Source organism: Dioscorea rotundata, plastid, assembly GCF_009730915.1.
Source record: "Dioscorea rotundata plastid, complete genome".
Classification (NCBI taxonomy): Eukaryota; Viridiplantae; Streptophyta; class Magnoliopsida; order Dioscoreales; family Dioscoreaceae; genus Dioscorea; species Dioscorea cayenensis.
The window spans coordinates 112501-130000 of NC_024170.1; the positions used below are offsets into that span (position 1 = coordinate 112501).

General features: G+C 30.9%; 12 protein-coding genes and 1 non-coding gene across 13 annotated transcripts in view; 10 read left to right on the plus strand and 3 right to left on the minus strand. All coding sequences in view use genetic code 11, as the record gives it.

Moving 5' to 3' along the window:
- The window catches only part of ycf1 (hypothetical chloroplast RF1), a 5568-nt gene extending 1747 nt beyond the window's left edge, over positions 1-3821 (plus strand). Inside the window, exon 1 of the mRNA in view lies at positions 1-3821. This exon is cut by the window's left edge and continues 1747 nt beyond it. Within this exon, the coding sequence (YP_009033932.1) occupies positions 1-3821 (3821 nt within the window).
- Positions 3822-4112: 291 nt separating this feature from the next.
- Positions 4113-4385, plus strand: rps15 (ribosomal protein S15). The gene has a single exon. The coding sequence runs from the start codon at positions 4113-4115 to the stop codon at positions 4383-4385; it is 273 nt and encodes a 90-aa protein (YP_009033933.1).
- Positions 4386-4483: 98 nt separating this feature from the next.
- Positions 4484-5671, plus strand: ndhH (NADH dehydrogenase subunit 7). The gene has a single exon. The coding sequence runs from the start codon at positions 4484-4486 to the stop codon at positions 5669-5671; it is 1188 nt and encodes a 395-aa protein (YP_009033934.1).
- Position 5672: 1 nt separating this feature from the next.
- ndhA (NADH dehydrogenase subunit 1) lies at positions 5673-7837 on the plus strand. Its single transcript has 2 exons — positions 5673-6224; positions 7298-7837. The coding sequence occupies exons 1-2, from the start codon at positions 5673-5675 to the stop codon at positions 7835-7837; spliced, it is 1092 nt and encodes a 363-aa protein (YP_009033935.1).
- An 88-nt stretch (positions 7838-7925) lies between these two features.
- Positions 7926-8468, plus strand: ndhI (NADH dehydrogenase subunit I). The gene has a single exon. It carries the CDS (start codon positions 7926-7928, stop codon positions 8466-8468), a length of 543 nt encoding a protein of 180 aa, YP_009033936.1.
- Positions 8469-8767: 299 nt separating this feature from the next.
- ndhG (NADH dehydrogenase subunit 6) lies at positions 8768-9298 on the plus strand. The gene has a single exon. The coding sequence runs from the start codon at positions 8768-8770 to the stop codon at positions 9296-9298; it is 531 nt and encodes a 176-aa protein (YP_009033937.1).
- A 158-nt stretch (positions 9299-9456) lies between these two features.
- Positions 9457-9762, plus strand: ndhE (NADH dehydrogenase subunit 4L). The gene has a single exon. The coding sequence runs from the start codon at positions 9457-9459 to the stop codon at positions 9760-9762; it is 306 nt and encodes a 101-aa protein (YP_009033938.1).
- Positions 9763-10111: 349 nt separating this feature from the next.
- On the plus strand, positions 10112-10357 carry psaC (photosystem I subunit VII). The gene has a single exon. It carries the CDS (start codon positions 10112-10114, stop codon positions 10355-10357), a length of 246 nt encoding a protein of 81 aa, YP_009033939.1.
- Positions 10358-10475: 118 nt separating this feature from the next.
- Positions 10476-11981, plus strand: ndhD (NADH dehydrogenase subunit 4). The gene has a single exon. It carries the CDS (start codon positions 10476-10478, stop codon positions 11979-11981), a length of 1506 nt encoding a protein of 501 aa, YP_009033940.1.
- A 223-nt stretch (positions 11982-12204) lies between these two features.
- Positions 12205-13170, minus strand: ccsA (cytochrome c biogenesis protein). Its single transcript has one exon. The coding sequence runs from the start codon at positions 13168-13170 to the stop codon at positions 12205-12207; it is 966 nt and encodes a 321-aa protein (YP_009033941.1).
- A 77-nt stretch (positions 13171-13247) lies between these two features.
- On the minus strand, positions 13248-13327 carry trnL-UAG. Its single transcript has one exon. It is a non-coding gene; the product is annotated as a tRNA-Leu (tRNA).
- An 858-nt stretch (positions 13328-14185) lies between these two features.
- On the minus strand, positions 14186-14359 carry rpl32 (ribosomal protein L32). The gene has a single exon. It carries the CDS (start codon positions 14357-14359, stop codon positions 14186-14188), a length of 174 nt encoding a protein of 57 aa, YP_009033942.1.
- A 750-nt stretch (positions 14360-15109) lies between these two features.
- ndhF (NADH dehydrogenase subunit 5) lies at positions 15110-17347 on the plus strand. Its single transcript has one exon. The coding sequence runs from the start codon at positions 15110-15112 to the stop codon at positions 17345-17347; it is 2238 nt and encodes a 745-aa protein (YP_009033943.1).
- Positions 17348-17500: the final 153 nt, after the last annotated feature.

Below are 17500 nucleotides of genomic sequence, written 5' to 3' on the forward strand. Positions count from 1 at the left end.
AATCCACACATAGTTTTAATTTGAAAAAATTTTCTTTGTTGTCTTTATTAGCAGAACAAAAAACGATTGATTTAGAAAGTAAAGCAAAAGCTTTAAAATTTGGAATTGATGGAATTACAACTGATCTCAATGATGAAACGACAATTAGAAATAAATCTATTGGAATAGAAGAAATTTTGAAAAAGGTTCCTCGATGGTCATATAAATTGACCAATGGTTTAGAAGAAGAAGACGAAAATGAAGAAGAATCAACGGAAGATCCCGGGCTTCGTTCAAGAAAAGCCAAACGTGTGGTAATTTATACTGATAACGATCAAAATACCAATTCTATTACTACTAATAATAGTATTAGTAATAATGATGAAGTGGAAGAAGTAGCTTTGATACGTTACTCACAACAATCTGATTTTCGTCGGGATATAATCAAAGGATCCATGCGTGCTCAAAGACGTAAAACAGTTACTTGGGAAATGTTTCAAGCAAATATGCATTCTGCACTTTTTTTGGATCGAATAGACAAAACATTTTTTTTCTCTTTTTTTGATATATCTGAAATGAGAAATAGAATTTTTAGGAATTGGCTGAGAAGAGAACCAGAATTGAGAATTTCCGAATGTGAAGAAGAGACAAAAGAAAAGGGGAAAAAATACAAGGAAAAGAAAGAGGAAAATAAACGGATACGGATAGCAATATCCGAAACTTGGGATACCATTATATTTGCTCAAGCAATAAGGGGTTCCATGTTAATAACGCAATCTTTTCTTAGAAAATACATTATATTGCCCTCATTGATAATAGCTAAAAATATCGGTCGTATATTATTATTCCAATTCCCTGAGTGGGACGAGGATTTGAAAGAATGGAATAGGGAAATGCATGTTAAATGCACCTATAATGGTGTTCAATTATCAGAAACAGAATTTCCAAAGGATTGGTTAACAGACGGTATTCAGATAAAGATTCTATTTCCTTTCTGTCTGAAACCTTGGCGAAAGCCTAAGGTACGATCTAATCTAACGAAAAAAAAAAGAAAAAAAGAAAATTTTTGTTTTTTAACAATCTGGGGAATGGAAGCAGAGCTTCCCTTCGGTTCTCCCCGAAAACAATCTCCTTTTTTTGAACCTATTTATAAGGAACTCGAAAAAAAAATTCGAAAAGTAAAAAAGAAATTTTTTCGAGTTTTAAGAGTTTTCAAAGAAAGAAAAAAATGGTTTCTGAAAGTTAGGAAAGAAAGAACGGGATGGATCCTCCCAATAGTTCTAATTCGAAAACAAATAATGAAAGAATTTGAAAAAGTAAACCCAATTTTCTTATTTAAATTGGGTAAAGTGAAAGTATATGAACCACATGAAAAGAAAAAAAATGACAAAACTCCTAATAAGATTACTCGTGAATCGAGTATTCAAATTCGACCTATGAATTGGACAAGTTATTCACTCATAGAAAAAAAAATGAAAGATCTTGCCAATAGGACACTCACAACAAGGAATCAAATAGAACAAATCACAAAAGACAATAAAAAAATAGCTATAATTTGTGATGGTAAAAGATTGGAATCGTGTAAAAATATTTTTCAGATACTCAAAAGACAATACATTCGATTATTACGTAAATCAGATTATTTTATGAAATCTTTCATCGAAAAAATATACATAAATATCTTCCATATTTTCAATATCAATATACAACTTTTCTTTGAATCAAAAAAAAAAAATTTGAATAAATCTACCATTTACAACGATGAAACAAATCAAAATACAATGAACTTTATTTCGACTCTAAAAAAGTCCTTTTCTAATAGTATTAATAGTACTACTCTTATTACTGAAATTAGTAATAATTCAAATATTTATTACAACTTATCCTCCCTGTCTCAAGCATATGTATTTTACATATTATCGCAAACTCAATTATTTAACAAGTATGACTTGAGATCTATACTTCACTATGACAGAACTTATCCATTTCTTAGGGATACAATTAAGAATTATTGTATGACACAAGGAATATTTGATACCAAATCAAGGTACAAGAAAATTCATAAGTCTGAAATAAATGAATGGAAAAACTGGTTAAGGGATCATTATCAATACAAATTATCTCAGACGAAATGGTTTCGATTAGTACCCCCAAAATGGGGAAATAAAGTAAATAAACATTATATAATTCAAAATAAAGATAAAGACTCAATAAAATTGGATTCATATAAAAAAGAAAAAGACCAATTAATTCATTACATGAAACAAAATCATAATTATGATGCAGTGAATTCATTAACGAGTCAAAAAGAAAAATTGAAAAAACACTACAGATATGATCTTTTATCACATGAATATATGAATTATGGGAATAGAGAGGACTCATATATTTATGAATCTACATTACAAGTAAATGGGAACCAAGAAATTCCATATAATTTATACACAATGAAAGCCGAATCATATTATATATTAATAACTATAGTTATTAATGATTACCTAGAGGAAGGATATATTGTTGATATGGATCAAAATATGAATAGAAAATATTTTGATTCTAGAATTCTTTGTTTTTCTATTAGAAAAAATATTGATATTGAAGCTTGGATCAATGCGCATATCGATACCAAGATTAATAAAAATCTTAAGACTGAAACTAATAATTATCAAAAACTTGAAAAAAAAAAACTTTTTGTTTTTGATTGGATAGGAATGAATGAAGAAAGATTATATCATAAGATATCAAATACAGAACCTTGGTTCTTCCCAGAATTTGGGCTACTTTTTAATGCGTATAAAATTAAACCACAGATCATACCAATTCAATTACTTTTTTTTAATTTTGATTTCTATGAAAATCTTAGTCAATCTAATAACATTAACTTAAATCAAAAAAAGAATCCTCATATATCATCTAATCAAAAAGAATATCTTGAATTTGAAAATTCCAACCAAGAAAAAAATGAACAACAAGGCCAAGGAGATCTTAGATCAGATCTACGAAAACAAAAAAAAAAAAAAGATGTTGAAGAGAATCATACGAAATCAGAAATTAAAAAACATAAAAAGAAAAAACAATCCAAAAGCAATAAGGAAGCAGAACTCTATTTTTTCTTGAAAAAATATTTCCTTTTTCAATTAAGATGGGATGACTCCTTGAATCAAAGAATGATCGATAATATCAAGGTATATTGTCTCCTACTTAGATTAATAAATACAAAGGAAATTGTTATATCCTCGATTCAAAGAGGAGAGATGTGTCTGGATGTGATGCTGATTCAAAAGGATCTAGCTCTTACAGAACTAATAAAAAAAGGAATATTGATTATCGAACCAATTCGTCTATTTCTAGAAAGGGGTGTAAAATTGATTATATATCAAACCATAGGTATTTCATTGATCAATAAGAACCAGACTAATGGAAAATACCTAAAAAAAAGATATGTTGATAAGAAAAGTTTCGATAGATACATTGGACGATATAACAATATGCTTGCGAATGGAGACAAAAATCATTATGATTTTTTTGTTCCTGAAAATATTCTATCTCCTAGACGTCGTAGAGAATTAAGAATTCTAATTTGTTTCAATTCCTGTAATTGGAATGTTGTGGATAGAAATCCAGCATTTTGCAATGAAAACAAGATAAAAAACTACAGACAATTTTTGAATAAGCATCTTAATACAGATACAAATAAATTCACTAAATTCAAATTCTTTCTTTGGCCCAATTACCGATTAGAAGATTTAGCTTGTATGAATCGTTATTGGTTTGATACCAATAATGGCAGTCGATTCAGTATGTCAAGGATACATATGTATCCGCGATTCAGAATTATCTAATGATATATTTCCTATCTAATCAGATAATATGCGAGATATCTAGTAGATAAAAGCAAAAAAAAAAATATACATATATCCTGTTACATTCTAGTACATGATACTTGATTAAATAGTGTATTCATATCCATTCAACTGGATCTAGGAGGAAATCCGCAGAATCTTTTTTTTTTTATATATATAAAGAAATCCAAATTTTTATCTGGTAGAGACAAAAATTACTGGCATAATAATTTATTATTTTTCCCGATCGGTAAAATCCACAAAAAAGAAAGAAAAAGATGAAAAAAATTTATGATCAAAAATTCATTCATCTCAGTTATTCCACAAGAAGAAAAAGAGAAAAACAAGGGATCTGTTGAATTTCAAGTATTCAGTTTCACCAATAAGATACGTAGACTTACTTCCCATTTAGAATTGCACAAAAAGGATTTTTTATCACAAAGAGGTCTACGAAAAATTCTGGGAAAACGTCAACGACTGCTGACTTATTTGTCAAAGAAAAATGGAGTACGTTATAAGAAATTAATTGGTCAGTTGGATATTCGGGAACCAAAAATTCATTAATTTAAAAATTTCAAGATTCGTTTTGAATTTATTATTAGTTATGAGATTTTTCCTTTTAATGAAAAATTTAGGAAATAATGAATCGGGGAAGAAAAAATATGACTGTACCGGATACAAGAAAGGGTTTGATGATAGTCAATATGGGTCCTCACCACCCATCAATGCATGGTGTTCTTCGACTGATCGTTACTCTCGAGGGTGAAGATGTTATTGACTGTGAACCCATATTGGGCTATTTACACAGAGGAATGGAAAAAATAGCAGAAAACCGAACAATTATACAATATCTGCCTTATGTAACACGTTGGGATTATTTAGCTACTATGTTCACAGAGGCAATAACGGTAAATGCGCCAGAACAGTTGGGAAATGTTCAAGTACCCCAAAGAGCGAGTTATATAAGAGTAATTATGCTAGAACTGAGTCGTATAGCTTCTCATTTGTTATGGCTTGGACCTTTTATGGCGGATATTGGTGCACAGACTCCCTTTTTCTATATTTTCAGAGAGAGGGAATTACTATATGATTTATTTGAAGCTTCTACAGGTATGCGAATGATGCATAATTATTTCCGTATCGGAGGAGTAGCTGCTGATCTACCTCATGGATGGATAGATAAATGTTTGGATTTCTGCGATTATTTTTTAACCAGAGTTGCTGAATATGAAAAACTTATTACGCGGAATCCCATTTTTTTGGACCGAGTTGAAGGAGTGGGCATTATTGGTGGGGAGGAAGCAATAAATTGGGGCTTATCAGGACCCATGTTACGAGCTTCTGGAATACCATGGGATCTTCGTAAAGTTGATCATTATGAGTGTTACAATGAATTCGATTGGGAAGTCCAATGGCAAAAAGAAGGAGATTCATTAGCTCGTTATTTAGTACGAATAGGTGAAATGACGGAGTCCATAAAAATTATTCAACAGGCTATAGAAGGGATTCCGGGAGGGCCCTATGAGAATTTGGAAGTCCGACGCTTTGATTTTGATAGAGCAAAAAATTCTGAATGGAATGATTTGGAATATGGATTCATTAGTAAAAAACCTTCACCCAATTTTGAATTGTCGAAACAAGAACTTTATATGAGAGTAGAAGCCCCAAAAGGAGAATTAGGAATTTATATGATAGGAGATAATAGTGTTTTCCCTTGGAGATGGAAAATTCGTCCACCCGGTTTCATCAATTTGCAAATTCTTCCCCAATTAGTTAAAAGAATGAAATTGGCTGATATCATGACGATACTAGGTAGTATAGATATCATTATGGGAGAAGTTGATCGTTGAAATGATAATTGATATGACAGAAGTGCAAGCTATCAATTCTTTTTCTAGTTCGGAATCCGTAAAAGAAGTCTATGGACTCATATCGCTCTTTATCCCCATTTTGTCCCTTATATTAGGAATCATAATAGGGGTACTCGTAATTGTGTGGTTAGAAAGAGAAATATCCGCAGCGATACAACAACGTATTGGGCCTGAATATGCTGGCCCATTGGGAATTCTTCAAGCTATAGCGGATGGGACCAAACTACTTTTTAAAGAGGACCTTTTCCCATCTAGAGGTAATATTCGTTTGTTTAGTATTGGACCGTCTCTAGCGGTTATATCGATTCTACTAAGTTATTTAGTAATGCCCTTCGGGTATCGTCTTGTTTTAGCCGATCTCAGTATCGGTGTTTTTTTATGGATCGCCATTTCAAGTATTGCCCCTATTGGGCTTCTTATGTCAGGATATGGCTCGAATAATAAATATTCCTTTTCGGGTGGTCTACGGGCTGCTGCTCAATCTATTAGTTATGAAATACCATTAACTCTATGTGTGTTATCAATATCTCTACGTGCGATTCGTTGGAACATGAACTTTTTCCTTCTCTACTCGAAATAAAGAAAAGAGCTTGAACGTATTAAATAGATATTCCCCTTTTTATTTATCATTCGGATTGATGAGTTAAACCAGATAGTTATATGAGTGAAAGAAAACAGCCTCTAAATTCGCAGTAAGAAGACAAAATCTCATTCCCTATGTACAAGAATAAAATGGAAGTAAACATAAGATAAGCAGTGTAAACAGTTTACCCCAAGATTAGATTCTTTGATTAGTTATCATATCTTGAAGCGGGCACAAAAGATCAACTGTATGGAGTTTCCACTACTGTTTTGTATGTATTACCATACCTGGGATCAATCTAAAATAGTGGACGGTTAGAAACACTAAGGTACACAAAAGATTAGTAATGGAGATAGTTTTAGGTAGGAAAAAAGAGGTATTTCCACATAAAAAGAATCATAAGAAGGGCTTTAAGTTGGTAGAAATGATCAAGCAGTACTTCCTCACAATTCCGATCTAGAGTATGCTCCTATTCACTGATTAAGGGAATGACTATAAAGAACGAATTAATCCTTTTTTCGAAGTAGCCTCTTCTCAGAAAGAAGAACAGGAACAAAAGAAATGGAATACATACAATAATACAGACAATAAAAATATATATAGATAGAATAAGAAAAATGAAGAAAAAAAAGAAATATTTTTTTTCTTCTATCCATACATATGGAATTCTTATCATGATTCATGAAATGAACTAGTCTCTAATTCTTTAATATCTATTGACATAACAAGTATTTTATTAAAGGATTAAGTTATTACTGAAACAAAGATAAATTTGAATTCTAAAGGATGAGAATGAGATCAATTCGGAAGTGTTTTTTTTCTTAATTCTAGCAGACGGAATTTCATTGGTCTAATTTGGGATTATGTGATGTATCTTTATTCTTCTATTTACCTACAAAGATGTTGACGGAATCGGTCCTTACATTTATTTGTAACCATAGAGGAGCCGTATGAAGCTGAGGTCTCATGTACGGTTTTGGAATAGCGATAGGAACAGTGAGTGATGTTATTATCGACTATGATTATCTAATAGTTTAAGTACAGTTGATATAGTTGAGGCGCAGTCAAAATATGGTTTTTGGGGGTGGAATCTATGGCGTCAACCTATAGGATTTATAGTTTTTCTAATTTCTTCTCTAGCAGAATGTGAGAGATTACCTTTTGATTTACCAGAAGCAGAAGAGGAATTAGTAGCAGGTTATCAAACCGAATATTCAGGTATCAAATACGGTTTATTTTACGTTGCTTCTTACCTAAATTTATTAGTTTCTTCATTATTTGTAACAGTTCTTTACTTAGGTGGGTGGAATTTATTTATTCCATACATATTCATTCCCGAGCTTTTGGTAAAAAATCAAATGGTTGTAGTCTTTGGAATGACAATGGGTATCTTTATTACATTAGTTAAAGCTTATTTGTTTCTGTTCATTTCTATCACAACAAGATGGACTTTACCTAGGATGAGAATGGATCAGCTATTAAATCTTGGATGGAAATTTCTTTTACCTATCTCTTTAGGTAATCTATTATTGACAACTTCTTTTCAACTTGTTTCACTATAAATAATAGAATATGATAACGATATTCTAGATTCCTAACCTTTCTCAAACAAGAAAAAGAAACATCACTTTATTCATGGATATCTACAATATGTTCCCTATGGTGACTGGGTTCATAAATTACGGTCAACAAACAATACGAGCTGCAAGGTACATTGGTCAAAGTTTTATAATTACCCTATCTCACACAAATCGTTTACCTGTAACTATTCAATATCCTTATGAAAAATCAATCGCATCAGAGCGTTTCCGTGGTCGAATTCACTTTGAATTTGATAAATGTATTGCTTGTGAAGTATGTGTTCGTGTATGTCCAATAGATCTACCCGTTGTTGATTGGAGATTAGAAAAAAATATTAAAAAAAAACAATTGCTTAATTACAGTATTGATTTTGGATTCTGTATATTTTGTGGTAACTGTGTCGAGTATTGTCCAACAAACTGTTTATCAATGACTGAAGAATATGAACTTTCCACTTATGATCGTCACGAGTTGAATTATAATCAAATTGCTTTGGGACGATTACCGATGTCAGTAATTGGAGATTACACAATTCAAACAGTTCTGAATTGGACTCAAATCAAAATAGACAAGAATAAACTACCTGATTCGAGAACGATTACCAATTACTAAGATTTTGTTTTAATATAGAACTTTTTTTCATTTTGGTTGATTAGTAACTCTTAATACTAACTATAATATAACCATTTAGTATTGAGAATTATTGTTTGATTTAAGCTGAAAATACATTTTCCTCATAATTTATTTCGGAATAAACAATTTGAATTACTCTTTTTCGAATAAAAATAGGAATAAGATTAAATTCAATTAGAAACATTTCATATACAAGAAAAAATAGAGTAACCCTTTTTCTGAATCATTCAGTAAGGTCATGAAATATTTCGACTTATTTATCTCTTATTTTATACATAATGGATTTACTTGGACCAATACATGATATTCTTGTAATATTTCTGGGATCAGTTCTTATATTAGGGGGTTTGGGAGTAGTATTACTTACCAATCTAATTTATTCTGCCTTTTCATTGGGATGGGTTCTTTTTTGTATATCCTTATTCTATATTTCATCAAACTCCTATTTTGTAGCTGCTGCGCAGCTCCTTATTTATGTGGGAGCCATAAATGTCTTAATTATATTTGCTGTAATGTTCATAAGTGGTTCAGAATATTCTAATGATTCCCATCTTTGGACCATCGGGGATGGGGTCACTTCAGTGGTTTGTACAAGTATTTTTTTTTCACTAATTACTACTATCCCAGATACATCATGGTACGGGATTATTTGGACTACAAGATCAAACCAAATTATAGAACAGGACCTAATAAGTAATGTTCAACAAATTGGGATTCATTTATCAACAAATTTTTATCTTCCATTTGAACTTATTTCGATAATTCTTTTAATTTCTTTAATAGGTGCAATTACTATGGCTCGTCAATAATAAATACTTAGAATTTCAAATTCTAAATCAAATAAAAAATAGAAAGGTTTTCGTTAAATTTATTGCCAATACCCTCTTTTCTTTTGTAATTGTTCTATTTTAGTCAAGTGAATCAGTTGAATTGTTATTCGTATTGAAATTTGATGAGGAATTAGTCAATGATGTTCGAACATGTACTAGTTTTGAGTGTATATTTATTTTCTATCGGTATCTATGGATTGATCACAAGTCGAAACATGGTTAGAGCACTTATGTGTCTTGATCTTATACTAAATTCGGTTAATATTAATCTCGTAACATTTTCTGATTTATTTGATAGTCGACAATTAAAAGGAGACATTTTCTCAATCTTTGTTATAGCTGTTGCAGCTGCTGAAGCAGCTATTGGTCTAGCTATTGTTTCGTCGATCTACCGTAACAGAAAATCAACTCGTATCAATCAATCCAACTTGTTGAATAATTAGTAGCAATAATCTTGAATAATTAGTAGCAATAATCATAAATAATCATATATATAATATTTATTGTATAATTTAGAATTTATCTATATAATATATTCATATTGATCTGATTAACCAATTTGAATTCGCATGTGCTATGACCACGTTTGTGAAAAGTCAGAATTTCTTAGCCCTTTCCTATGAACAGATTTAGAAATATTAATCCATCTAAAGATGGATTAATAAAATTTGATAAACCACTGATTCGTCTGGTGTTTATAATATTATAATATAAATATATGATTCATTTACTATGGATTTTACCAGACCAGATCGAAAAGTTTTATGTTCAAAACTGGAATTTGTAGACCCAATGTCGCATTCAGTAAAAATTTATGATACATGTATAGGGTGTACTCAATGTGTACGAGCCTGTCCCACAGATGTATTGGAAATGATACCTTGGAATGGATGTAAAGCTAAACAAATTGCTTCTGCGCCAAGAACCGAGGACTGTGTAGGTTGTAAGAGATGTGAATCTGCTTGCCCAACAAATTTTTTGAGTGTTCGTGTTTATTTATGGCATGAAACAACTCGGAGCATGGGTCTATCTTATTGATACGTTACAAAAAACTCCACTTGAATCATTTGATTCCTTTTTACCGACAAAAACCCGTACTCGATAAAATATATTATTCCGAGCACGGGTTTTTCTGGTCAAAGCGTATCTTGTCTTTATCACGAGTTATTTTCCTTGGTTAACAATAATTGTCGTTTTGCCAATATTTGCAGCTTCTTCCATTTTTTTTCTCCCCCATAAAGGGAATAAGGTCTTTCGATGGTATACTTGTTGTATTTGTTTAATGGAACTCCTCCTAACAACCTACGTATTCTGTTATCATTTCCAATTGGATGATCAATTAATCCAATTGGAGGAGGATTTCAAATGTATAAATATTTTTGATTTTCACTGGAGACTGGGAATCGATGGACTTTCCATAGGACCCATTTTACTAACAGGATTTATCACTACTTTGGCAACTTTAGCGGCTTGGCCAGTTACTCGAAATTCGCGATTGTTCTATTTACTAATGTTAGTAATGTATAGTGGTCAAATAGGATTATTTTCTTCTCGAGACCTTTTACTTTTTTTCATCATGTGGGAGTTAGAATTAATTCCTGTTTACTTACTTCTATCTATGTGGGGGGGAAAGAAACGTTTGTATTCGGCTACAAAGTTTATTTTGTACACTGCAGGGGGTTCTGTTTTTCTCTTAATAGGAGTTTTAGGTATGGGTTTATATGGTTCCAATGAACCAACATTAGATTTTGAAAGATTAGCTAATCAATCATATCCTGTAGCATTGGAAATAATATTCTATTTTGGTTTCCTTATTGCTTATGCTGTCAAATCGCCGATTATACCCCTGCATACATGGTTACCAGATACCCATGGAGAAGCACATTACAGTACATGTATGCTTCTAGCTGGAATCTTATTAAAAATGGGAGCATATGGATTGATTCGAATTAATATGGAATTATTACCCCACGCTCATTCTCTATTTTCTCCCTGGTTGGTGATAGTTGGAACGATACAAATAATCTATGCAGCTTCAACCTCTTTCGGTCAACGCAATTTAAAAAAGAGAATAGCCTGCTCTTCCGTATCTCACATGGGTTTCATAATTATAGGAATTGGTTCTATAACCGACACAGGACTTAATGGGGCTATTCTACAAATACTCTCTCATGGATTTATTGGTGCTGCACTTTTTTTCTTGTCGGGAACGAGTTGTGATAGAATACGTTTTGTTTATCTAGACGAAATGGGTGGGATATCTCTTCCAATGCCAAAAATATTTACCATGTTTAGTAGTTTCTCGATGGCTTCTCTTGCATTGCCGGGAATGAGTGGTTTTGTTGCCGAATTAGTAGTATTTTTGGGGATAATTACCAGTCCAAAATATCTTTTAATGCCAAAAATTCTAATTACTTTTGTAATGGCAATTGGAATGATATTAACTCCTATTTATTTATTGTCTATGTCACGTCAGATGTTCTATGGATACAAGTTATTCAATGTCCCAAACTCCCTTTTTGTAGATTCTGGACCGCGAGAACTATTTGTTTCGATCTGTATCTTTTTACCCGTAATAGGTATTGGTATTTATCCGGATTGCGTTTTCTCACTATCAGTTGATAAAATAGAAGGTATTTTATCTAATTATTTTCATAGATAGTTTTCATTAATGAGAAAGTATTATAATTCTGTGGTTTTCATTTACTATTTTTTATTCCCCATACAATGGAAAAAAGTGAATTCAAATTGTAATTAGATACATCTCGAGTTTTGGAGAACTATGGAAGTGGTTCTCCAAAACTCGCACAAACTTTCATTATATATGGCCTGATATTCTTATCTTATGTATTTCTTTGTATTCTTTTTATGTTTATGTAATTTATTCAATTAGATTGTAATGTGAATGAACCATAACTATGTAGACCTATTCCTAATAGATTGATCCCAAAATAGCATATCCAAATTATAAGAAATCCTATAGAAGCTACAAGTGCTGGATTGGTACCTTGAAAATTGATATTTATTCTAATATGCGAATAAATCGCGAATATGGTCCAAGTAATAAATGCCCAAGTTTCTTTGGGGTCCCAATTCCAATAGGATCCCCATGCCTCATTAGCCCATACTGCTCCCGAAAGTATGCCCATGGTTAAAAAAATGAACCCTAAACTAATGATACGATAAGTCCAATAATCCAAACGCTGAGTCAATTGATATTTGTAATAATTTCGAAATGAAAGAAAAGAGGTGTTTTTAAAAACACTTCTTTTTTTATTCAAATATTCGGTCTCAGCAAAGAAAAATGACTTAATTAATAAATTTTTCCTTTTATAAAAAATATCCATGTTTTTTCGAAATGTAATAACTAAAAGAGCGACTGATAATAATGATCCGCATAAAAGAGTTGCATAGCTCAATAACATCATACTTACGTGCATCATTAACCATTGAGATTTTAGAGCAGGTACTAATATTGCAGATTGTCGCATTTCAGTTGAAAGACATGACGTGACGAAGCCTTGAGTAAAAATAACACTTGGTACGGTTATTGCGCTTAAATCATTTTTATAATTCCTAAGATAGGGAATCATATGAATAATGGAGAAACTCCACGAAAGGAAGATTAATGATTCGTATAAATTACTTAACGGAAAATGCCCCGAATAAATCCACCGAGTAATTAATAATCCTGTTATAGAGAAAAAAGTGGATATTATCCCTTTTTCCGACGAATCACATAATCCTGGAATTTTGGGGATTAATAAGGTCATCAAATGAATCGTAATCACAATTGAAATGATCGAAAAAGAGATATGAGTTAATATATGTTCTAAAGTCACAAATATCATAAAAAAGGTCCCATTGCCAAATGGAAATCAGGAATTAAATATATTATAGAATGAATCTATTCTGCCCTTTTATGGGATGCCGCCACTCGGACTCGAACCGAGATGCTCTAGCACTGCTTCCTAAGAGCAGCGTGTCTACCGATTTCACCATGGCGGCTTGGCTTACTTGAAATAATAATAGTCGATTCATGTTGAATCGTCGAGATTCGACGATTCAACATGGATCGATGAATAAATACTCGTGTCTAGTCTAAATTAGACATATATATTTTATTTGAATGCTCAATCAATGATCTATCGTCATAGGGTTCAGTTTTAACAATCAATTTTCACGTCCTATAAAATTTTTCCGTAACAGTTAGAACTGGATAGTTTTGCTCTCATATGAGATATAGAACTCAGAATGGAATCGTCTTTTTTTTATCTTTTTTTGATGATTTTGTTCATGGATACAAAAAAAATGGATTTTAGTAACGAACAAAATCAAATAACTATACCTACTATTTCATATGTATCACAATTTCATCATAAATTTTTCTAACAATTTCGATACCTTACTTAATTATTATTAAATATTACTATTCCCTATTGTGTAAATAATTCTACATTTATGATAACATATTTCTCAAATCAATTAGGTTTTGGGGCTAGGCATATAACAAAAGAATTTCAATCTCTATTACAATTGTACTTTTTCCTATTTATTCGATTTTTCTATTGAAAAAAGTACAATTGATAGGAAAAAAACAACCATCTCATAAATTAAATATATATATACTCTAATGAAAAGAAAAAATAATACTTATAACCCCGTAGCATCTGTCTATTGCTAATTCTTTTGTCTATAGCGAATTCTTTTGTCTATAGACAGAATTATTACTATAGATAAAAGACAAAAGAATTGGTATTCCACATACCGCAACAGTTATTATTAACTAATATGCAAGAGTTCATTAGTTAATGTGAATCATTCATCTTAAAAAGTTTAAATTTTTGTGTGTTGTGTGTATTCAAATTATTCCAGGGCTTTATTATTTTTTTGTTGCACAAAAAAACTTTTTGAATGCTTAGTAGAAACCGATTTAGCTAAAGAAAAAGCTTTTATTGCAGCTAAATACCCCCTTTTCTTCCAAATATTTCTACGAATACGTTTTTTTGATATAGAAGTGCGTTTTTTTGGAACCGCCATTAAAAAAAAAGTTACTAATTTTTATTGTTCTATGTGAAAGACATGTATTGTTCAAAAAAAAAAATAGATTGTTCTTTCTTTTTATCGCTACTTATTGTACCAATAATAGTTTTATTTTCGTTTTTTTTTTTCATTTTCATAAAACATTTCATAACATACAAATATATAATAATAAATCATAGATAAATTCTATATAACTATATAAATATATACATATATATCATATAACATATCGTATTAACACTGGTTAATACTTGGTTAATACTAAAGTAGTTAAACAAAAGATTCCCTGGATCTTAATAAACAAAAGTTTTACTTATTAGATTTGAAGCCAATTAAAAAAATTCGTAACATTTCAATTTGATCATATTATTTGCTATTTGCTTTGCCAACCGATTGTAATTTTTTTTATTGTTCCCTTGGAATAATTGGTGAATTGAAAACAATTAAATTTTCAATTTATAAAATATAAAATAAGAGAAAAATTCGAATTTCTTTTACACTAATATGATTCAAAATTTCATATTTTGTATGTTAATTAAGTGACTATTTTTACTTTAGTTAAAGTTAATAATTGAGCAATTATATTTTCTTAGTTATTTGATCATTTGATCATATTATTTGCTATTTGCTTTGCCAACCGATTGTAATTTTTTTTATTGTTCCCTTGGAATAATTGGTGAATTGAAAACAATTAAATTTTCAATTTATAAAATATAAAATAAGAGAAAAATTCGAATTTCTTTTTTTATGGAACATACATATCAATATGCGTATATAATACTCTTTCTTCCACTTCCAGTTACTATGTCAATAGGATTTGGACTTCTCTTTGTTCCGACAGCAACAAAAAATATTCGTCGTATGTGGGCTTTTGTTAGTGTTTTACTGCTAAGTATGGTTATGGGGTTTTCGGTCAATCTGGCTATTCAGCAAATAAATGGAAGTTTTATCTATCAATATCTATGTTCTTGGACCATCAATAATGATTTTTCCTTAGAGTTCGGATACTTGATCGATCCACTTACTTCTATTATGTCATTACTAATTTCTACTGTTGGAATCATGGTTCTTATGTATAGTGACAATTATATGTCTCACGATCAGGGATATCTGAGATTTTTTGCTTATATGAGTTTTTTCAATACTTCCATGTTGGGATTAGTTACTAGTTCCAATTTGATACAAATTCATATTTTTTGGGAACTAGTGGGAATGTGTTCCTATTTATTAATAGGTTTTTGGTTCACACGACCAATTGCAGCAAGTGCTTGTCAAAAAGCTTTTGTAATTAATCGTGTAGGTGATTTTGGTTTATTATTAGGAATCTTAGGTTTTTATTGGATAACAGGTAGTTTAGAATTTAGAGATTTGTTCGAAATAGTTAATAACTTGATCCATAATAATGGGGTCAATTTAAAATTTGCTATTTTATGTGCCTGTTTATTATTTCTTGGTGCAGTTGCTAAATCCGCACAATTTCCCCTTCACGTGTGGTTACCTGATGCTATGGAGGGACCTACTCCCATTTCGGCTCTTATTCATGCTGCTACTATGGTAGCAGCCGGAATTTTTCTTGTAGCACGACTTCGTCCTCTTTTTATAGTCATACCTTACATAATGAATCTCATTTCTTTAATAGGTATAATAACACTATTATTAGGAGCTACTTTGGCTCTTGCTCAAGGAGACATTAAAAGAAGTTTAGCCTATTCGACAGTGTCTCAATTGGGTTATATTATGTTAGCCCCAGGTATAGGTTCTTATCGAGCTGCTTTATTTCATTTGATCACTCATGCCTATTCTAAAGCTTTATTGTTTTTGGGATCCGGATCTATTATTCATTCAATGGAACCCGTTGTTGGATATTCGCCGGATAAAAGTCAGAATATGGTTCTTATGGGTGGTTTAAAAAAATATGTTCCAGTTACAAGAATCACGTTTTTATTAGGTACACTTTCTCTTTGTGGTATTCCACCTCTTGCTTGTTTTTGGTCCAAAGATGAAATTCTTACTGATAGTTGGTTGTATTCACCAATTTTCGCAATAATAGCTTATTTCACAGCAGGATTAACCGCATTTTATATGTTTCGAGTGTATTTACTTACTTTTGATGGCTGTTTGCGCGTTCATTTTCAAAATTATAGTAGCACTAAGCGTAGCTTGTTCTGTTCAATGTCTGTATCTGTATGGGGGAGAGAACCACTTAAAATAGACAATGAAAATTTACCTTTCTTAATCTTAAAAAGAAATATTAATAATAAGGTATTCTTTTTTTCATTTTTTTCAAAGGGTACATATAAAAATAAAATTTATAATAATGTAATAAATCGGATGCAATACTTTCGTACGTACTTTCAAAATAAATACACTTACATGTATCCTCATGAATCGGAAAATACTGTGCTATTTCCTCTGCTTGTATTAGTACTATTTACTTTGGTCGTTGGATTAATAGGAATTCCTTTTGATCAAGGAGTAATATATTTTGATATATTATCGAAATGGTTAACTACATTGACAAACCCTTTCCAAAAGAATTCTGTGGATTGGTACGAATTTTTGACGAATGCTATTTTTTCAGTAAGTGTATCCCTTTTCGGACTATTCATAGCATCCATTTTCTATGGGTCTGTTTATTCATCTTTCCAGAATTTGAACTTAATCAATTTTTTTGTAAAAAGGAGACCTAGGAGAATTCTATTGGATCAAATAAAAAATGTAATATACAATTGGTCATATAATCGTGGTTACATAGATATTTTTTATACTAAGGGCTTAACTATGAGTATAAGACGATTGTCCAAATTAATTCAGTTTTTTGATAGATATATAATTGATGGAATTACAAATGGGATTGGTGTTGCAAGTTTCTTTCTCGGGGAAGGGATAAGATATATAGGCGGGGGGCGAATATCGTCTTATTTATTCTTGTATTTATCTTATGTATCAATATTTTTCATATTTTATCAATATTTTTATTTTTGATTTTTCCAGAAGAAATGAAACAATATTTATCTTATGTATCAATATTTTTCATATTTTATCAATATTTTTATTTTTGATTTTTCCAGAAGAAATGAAACAAAAGATATGGTAGAACTAAGACAGTCATTGTATGAGGTCTACCCAATGCTAGAT